General features: G+C 38.5%; 1 protein-coding gene and 1 pseudogene across 1 annotated transcript; one reads left to right on the forward strand and one right to left on the reverse strand.

Annotated features, from left to right (window-relative positions):
- Positions 1 to 311: 311 nt before the first annotated feature.
- LOC136830110 (protein starmaker-like) lies at positions 312 to 1,175 on the reverse strand. Its single transcript, XM_067089303.1, has 2 exons — positions 1,121 to 1,175; positions 312 to 1,027 (listed from the first exon to the last, which is right to left on the reverse strand). Exons 1-2 carry the CDS (start codon positions 1,173 to 1,175, stop codon positions 312 to 314), a joined length of 771 nt encoding a protein of 256 aa, XP_066945404.1.
- A 191-nt stretch (positions 1,176 to 1,366) lies between these two features.
- On the forward strand, positions 1,367 to 2,534 carry LOC136830111 (uncharacterized; annotated as a pseudogene).
- Positions 2,535 to 7,500: the final 4,966 nt, after the last annotated feature.

Here is a 7,500-nt window from a genome sequence, read left to right on the forward strand (position 1 = left end):
TTGCTCGAATGTGGTCAAGGTTTTTTTTTTTATTTTATTGTATTTAACTAAGGTTTGTTTTTTTCCATTTTTGGGGGGTCTTAGGTTGGTTTGTTTTGTGGCTGGTGTCGGAGATGGTTCGTTTGTTTCTTTGCTGTTTCTGATAGGTAGGTTTGTTTGTTATTTTCTGGTATCTAAGTGTGATTTGTTTGTTTCACTTTATTGTTTCTTTGTCAGATTTTTTTGTTTCTTTGCTTGTTTCGTGGTCAGGCGACTTTGTTTCTTTGCTTGTATCTTGGCCAGATGACTTTGTTTCTTTGTTTGTATCTTGGTCAGGTGACTGTTTCTTTGCTTGTATCTTGGTCCGGTGACCTTGTTTCTTTGCTTGTATCTTGGTCAGGTGACTGTTTTTTGCTTGTATCTTGGACGTGTGACTTTGTTTCTTTGCTTGTATCTTGGTCAGGTGACTTTGTTTCTTTGCTTGTATCTTGGTCGGGTGACTTTGTTTCTTTGCTTGTATCTTGGTCAGGTGACTTTGTTTCTTTGCTTGTATCTTGGTCAGGTGACTTTGTTTCTTTGCTTGTATCTTGGTCGGGTGACTTTGTTTCTTTGCTTGTATCTTGGTCGGGTGACTTTGTTTCTTTGCTTGTATCTTGGTCAGGTGACTTTGTTTCTTTGCTTGTATCTTGGTCGGGTGACTTTGTTTCTTTGCTTGTATCTTGGTCAGGTGACTTTGTTTCTTTGTTTGTATCTTGGTCAGGTGACTTTGTTTCTTTGCTTGTATCTTGGTCAGGTGACTTTGTTTCTTTGTTTGTATCTTGGTCAGGTGACTTTGTTTCTTTGCTTGTATCTTGGTCAGGTGACTTTGTTTCTTTGCTTGTATCTTGGTCAGGTGACTTTGTTTCTTTGCTTGTATCTTGGTCAGGTGACTTTGTTTCTTTGTTTGTATCTTGGTCAGGTGACTTTGTTTCTTTGCTTGTATCTTGGTCAGGTGACTTTGTTTCTTTGTTTGTATCTTGGTCAGGTGACTTTGTTTCTTTGCTTGTATCTTGGTCAGGTGACTTTGTTTCTTTGTTTGTATCTTGGTCAGGTGACTTTGTTTCTTTGCTTGTATCTTAGTCAGGCGACTTTGTTTCTTTGCTTGTATCTTGGTCAGACGACTTTGTTTCTTTGCTTGTATCTTGGTCAGGCGACATTGTTTCTTTGCTTGTATCTTGGTCAGGCGCTTGTATCTTGGTCAGGTGACTTTGTTTCCTTGCTTGTATCTTGGTCAGGCGACTTTGTTTCTTTGCTTGTATCTTGGTCAGGTGACTTTGTATCTTTGCTTGTATCCTGGTCAGGCGACTTTGTTTCTTTGCTTGTATCTTGGTCAGGCAACTTTGTTTCTATGCATGTATCTTGGTCAAGCGACTTTGTTTCTTTGCTTGTATCTTGGTCAGGTGACTTTGTTTCTTTGTTTGTATCTTGGTCAGGCGACTTTGTTTCTTTGATTGTATCTTGGTCAGGCGACTTTGTTTCTTTGCTTGTATCTTGGTCAGGTGACCTTGTTTCTTTGCTTGTATCTTGGTCAGGTGACTTTGTTTCTTTGCTTGTATCTTGGTCAGGTGACTTTGTTTCTTTGTTTGTATCTTGGTCAGGCGACTTTGTTTCTTTGATTGTATCTTGGTCAGGCGACTTTGTTTCTTTGCTTGTATCTTGGTCAGGTGACCTTGTTTCTTTGCTTGTTTCTTGGTCAGGTGACTTTGTTTCTTTGCTTGTATCTTGGTCAGGTGACCTTGTTTCTTTGCTTGTATCTTGGTCAGGTGACTTTGTTTCTTTGCTTGTATCTTGGTCAGGTGACCTTGTTTCTTTGCTTGTATCTTGATCAGGTGACTTTGTTTCTTTGCTTGTATCTTGGTCAGGTGACCTTGTTTCCTTGCTTATATCTTGGTCAGGTGACCTTGTTTCTTTGCTTGTATCTTGGTCAGGTGACTTTGTTTCTCTGCTTGTATCTTGGTCAGGCAACTTTGTTTCTTTGCTTGTATCTTGGTCAGGTGACTTTGTTTCTTTGCTTGTATCTTGGTCAGGTGACCTTGTTTCTTTGCTTGTATCTTGGTCAGGTGACTTTGTTTCTTTGCTTGTATCTTGGTCAGGTGACTTTGTTTCCTTGCTTGTATCTTGGTCAGGTGACCTTGTTTCCTTGCTTGTATCTTGGTCAGGTGACTTTGTTTCTATGCTTCTATCTTTGTCAGGTGACTTTGTTTCTTTGCTTGTATCTTAGTCAGGTGACTTTGTTTCTTTGCTTGTATCTTGGTCAGGTGACTTTGTTTCTTTGCTTGTATCTTGGTCTGGTGACTTTGTTTCTTTGCTTGTATCTTAGTCAGGCGACTTTGTTTCTTTACTTGTATCTTTGTCAGGTGACTTTGCTTCTGTGCTTGTATCTTGGTCAGGCAACTTTATTTCTTTGCTTGTATCCTGGTCAGGTGACTTTTTTTCTTTGCTTGCATCTTGGTAACAAGCCTTACCAAGCTTTTTTTGTTTATCTGAATCGGAAAAAGCCTTACGATTTTATCTAGGATGATTTAGAGTCATGTTTGTTTCTTTGACTATCTTGGTTTTGTTTCTTTGTTTTCTTTGTCATGTTTACTTTGTTTCTTGTGAATCTTTAATTCGAATGATTATATTAAGAGTTCTTTCTTAGCACGTGCCATCCTTTTGTTCTTGTTTCTACTTAGAAAGAGCCTTAGAAATAACACGTTTGTTCTTCGGGAAAGTATTGGTAGAATTTCCATGTTTCATTACACATATATGAAAGTTTGTGGGTCTAACCATTTATTCTCATTAAACAGTTTATTTTAACTTAAAGTTTTTTATGTTTAAAATTTTATTTTTTTTTTTTATGTTTGTTTTGGATCTTTGCTGCAGTTTCATACATTTCATTATCTTCAGTATACAAGTTGTTTCTGTGCTTGTATTTGGTCTCTCTCTCTCTCTCTCTCTCTCTCTCTCTCTCTCTCTCTCTCTCTCTCTCTCTCTCTCTCTCTCTCATAGTGGGGCCCAAGAGCCAGCTGAGTAAACAAGACAGTGTTATCTCTAATTTATATTAATTGTGGTAGCCTTGATCATTTGGTAAACTAGTTCTAATTAGTTCTAACTAGTTATACCTGGGTTTTCTTAATTAACCTGTAAGTGAACTTTATGGGAAACTGAAAGCTTATCGTTACTATTTATTGCAGACTTTGCAGTGGCAAAAGAGAAAGGGGAAAATATGACGTATGGTAAAATGATGAAAATTGTCCATGCTTTGGATAATATAATTAGTTATGATTAGTTTAATTTTATTAGCATGAGAGTCAATGTTATAATAACCGTTAATTGCAAATGCTGCGGTAGTAGAAGAGATAGTGATGATGGTGATGGTGATGATGATGATGATGATGATGCAGACTAAGTTGGCCATATGCCAACACGGGCTCTTGCACAGGGGGTAGCCCGGAAAGCAAAGGAGATGTTATAATGGATTTAACTTGTCCCAAACAACAAGCAGATTTATCTTATCTGTCTCTAGCAATAACAATTACTGATAGCAGTGGCGATAAGGAGGAATAGGCGTAAAAAAAAGAAAAACTTAGAAAAAAATTTTTCGGGGATAAAGATCCTAACTTGTTATATCCGTGGATTTTTATCGGGCGGGCCACACAGCTCTTGTTTGACGCGAATGGGGCCTCGTTACGCGAAGACTAGCGTCGGTAAAGTTGACGTAGAGGGCTGTCAAAATCCAATGCGCGCTTTAAAAAAAAATAAAATAAAAAAATAAATAAATAAAAAAAAACAATCGCTGGAAAGATGCGGGCTTCGAGCTTAAAAAAAAAAGGAAAAAAAAATCGCTGGAAAGATGCAGGTTTAGCCTCGACTTTTGCGCTTTTTGGCGTCCCCCGGGGCAAGTCGCTGGCAGTTACCTTGGCATAAAAAGACAACGATGGCGAAGTGGAACGAGCGATTAAGTCCTCAGGTGCCCGAAGGATCGGCCTGAATGTAGGTCGGGCTGAATACGAAAAGGATTTCAGGCCTGAAATGGGTAGCTGTCTGTTCTGATAACGATTTGATTCAAGTGTTTCTCGCTGAAAGACGGGGCTCTTAACCTTTCAGTATTGGAGCAACTGTATAAAATATTATTCTTTAACAAACGTTCCACCGAGGATGTAATGCATTACGATCCTAAATCAATTCACCTTTTATTTTACTCATTTGTTAACTTTTTTTTATCTATTTATCTATTAATTTATCTTTTCTTCTTTTTTAATAACTGATCTCTTCTTCCTGTATTTTCATATTGTCTTCTGTAACTTTCATTCATATTAACCCCATATTCTTTGGAAGCTCGAATTTCAAGTTAATTGGCCCTGTGGGCTTGTTCCACATGAATAGGGGTATATCATCTGAATAATAATAATAATAATAATAATAATAATAATAATAATAATAATAATAATAATAATAATATTTAACAAACTTGTGTAACTCTATCTTCAAGACCAACTACTATCATTATGACTATCACAATGAGCGAAGCTATTCTCAACACGCACGATTTTCCCAGAGCAAGAATATCATCTAATAAGAACAGCGACCGTATAAAGTTGCGTTTAAAGTTGTCCTCAGATAAAGTTGCGTTTAAAGTTGCCCCTCCAAAAGTTCTTCCCAAAGTTGCAGGAGATTAGGTGCCATCTCAATTAGAAACGTCCCGTAAGGTCTGAGTTGAGTTGACGAAATGTGACTCGACCAAAGTTCTGTCGGATTATGAGGGTCGAAAGGTAGGTAGGGTCCTACCGGACGTTTCGGGGTTGTTTATTGTTATGGTTGTTGAGGCTCTCTCTCTCTCTCTCTCTCTCTCTCTCTCTCTCTCTCTCTCTCTCTCTCTCTCTCTCTCATAAATGTTTCTTTGCCGACCATCAAGATTCTTGTCCTATGAACATCTTTTTTCCGGTTATTATAATCTTTAAATTAGAAAATCTCTCTCTCTCTCTCTCTCTCTCTCTCTCTCTCTCTCTCTCTCTCTCTCTCTCTCTCTCTCTCTCTCTCTCTCTCTCATTTCTTTGCCTATCATAAAGAATCTTACATTATTAACTTCTATTTTTCACCATTAAAATCTTTTAGTCATAGAATCTCTCTCTCTCTCTCTCTCTCTCTCTCTCTCTCTCTCTCTCTCTCTCTCTCTCTCTCAGTGGTCTGGTAAAACTAAGGTATACTTAACTTCTCTCTCTCTCTCTCTCTCTCTCTCTCTCTCTCTCTCTCTCTCTCTCTCTCTCATATCTCTCCCTTCTCTCTCTGGAAATAGTCTTTGCTGATCCGTAAAGAGTTCATCTCTCTTTACAATTTGAATTAGAATATTTCAGTCACGCCAGTTGTTCTCCTCTCTCTCTCTAACTCTCTCTCTGAACTTTCTCTCTTCTTCTAACTCTCTCTCATCCCCATTGTATGGAAAAGTCCATTCCGTTTGCATGGAGTACAGTCTTATCTCTGATCCATATTCGTTCATCTCTCTGAACAATATTGAATTAGAATCTCTGCTTTTTACCAAGGTGTCACTTTCTAACTGCAAATAACTTTGGGCCTGAACTTTCTATCAAATTCTTGCGATAACCCGCGTTGCTGACAGACATCCCCCCGATCCACTACCTAAAGTCCATTCGTTTAAACCGGTATATAGGGGTGGTGGTCTTATCTTTGTCCATATTCAGTCACCTGGGGAAGGGCAAATAAGATCCGGATTTTATGACTTATAGATTAATGAAAGCTTGATGGGAAGTTTACCAAGGTGTGGGCTTTCTGGTGAATTATTTTATACGGACTTGTTGGCGTGCGCTACGCGGGCTGGAACCCGGCGTTGCTGTCTCCCCTACCCTCCCGATCCACTCTATTTAACCAGCCACCAACAAGGCGGATAAATTTGATGTCTTTAGTGCAACACAAGAACAGTTCAATATCTTTCCTAAAATATAATCATCCTGATGAAGGGCATATAAGATCCACTCGGATTTTATTTATTAAAGATTAAATAAAACTTGTTGGGAAGTTATACCTGGACAAATGTGAAATGAATACAACAGATGATTTAGAGAAACAAAAATGATTAGTGTAATTTTGTCAGTAATCAACTTCTACCTTCCAGTACACATTAATCCGGAAGATTGAAATAATTTTTTCTCTCTCTCTCTTGTGACTATAAACATTTTCTTTGGAACTTATAGACTTTAAAGTCTCTTTTTATTAGAATACAACTCTCTCAAAAACTCTCTTAATGATTAAAACATTTTCCCTGGTGATTATGAACCGAATGTCACTCTCTCTCTTTCAAAATGTCAGTAATCAACTTCTCTCCTTCCAGTTGATGCGCATTATAAACATTTTCCCTGGTGATTATGAACCTCTCTCTCTCTCTCTCTCTCTCTCTCTCTCTCTCTCTCTTGTTGTGTATTATAAAAATTTTCCCTGGAGATTATGAACCGAATAGCTTCTCTCTCTCTCTCTCTCTCTCTCTCTCTCTCTCTCTCTCTCTCTCTCTCTCTCTCTCTCCTGGAAGAACAAACTCAAGTGTTGGCACAAAATTAACGAACTTCGATTAAGCAGAACTTGACTTAGAACGAATTACAAATTCTTAAGTTCAACGTTTGCGCTGTTCAAGAGTGTTTGGCAGAGGACGGAAAGGGGATGATGGGGCCACTTTTAGAAGGGAGGGAACAAATAATCTCTCTTCGTTGAAGTCAGCTGTTTGTTGTCTTCATCATTTCATTATTCTCACATTTATTTATTTACTAATTCATTTATTTATTTTTTTAACTTTTACGGGTGAAATTCACGTGCAATACAAATGATCTATGACTCGGAGGTTATGAACAAAAGTGCCTCTCTCTCTCTCTCTCTCTCTCTCTCTCTCTCTCTCTCTCTCTCTCTCTCTCTCTCTCTCTCTCTCTCTCCCCTTGATGTGCATTATAAACATTTACCTAGACCTTCACTGGACGGGTTGGTATCGTTCTCGGCTAGCACTCTGCTGGGCCCTCATTCGATTCTCCGACCGGCCAATGAAGAATTTATTTCTGTTGATAGAAATTCGTTTCTCGTTATAATGTGCTTCGGATTCCACAATAAGCTGTAGGTCCCGTTGCTAGGTAGCCAATTGGTTCTTAGACACGTAAAATAAATCTAATCCTTCGGGTCAGCCCTAGGAGAGCTGTTAATCAGCTCCTCAGTGGTCTGGTTAAACTAAGGTATTCTTAACTTATAAACATTTCCCTGGGAGATCGTTAACCGAAAAGTTTCTCTCTCTCTCTCTCTCTCTCTCTCTCTCTCTCTCTCTTGATGTGCATTATAAACATTTTCCTTGGAGATCGCGAACCGAAGAGTTCTCTCTCTCTCTCTCTCTCTCTCTCTCTCTCTCTCTCTCTCTCTCTCTCTCTCTCCCTCTCTCTCTCTCTCTCTCTGCTTGGAGTGAGGTAAAAACGACTTTTGTTTTGAAGATCATAAATGCAAGATTTTTTCCTT

This window comes from Macrobrachium rosenbergii, chromosome 46 (assembly GCF_040412425.1).
Source record: "Macrobrachium rosenbergii isolate ZJJX-2024 chromosome 46, ASM4041242v1, whole genome shotgun sequence".
NCBI classification, from domain to species: Eukaryota; Metazoa; Arthropoda; class Malacostraca; order Decapoda; family Palaemonidae; genus Macrobrachium; species Macrobrachium rosenbergii.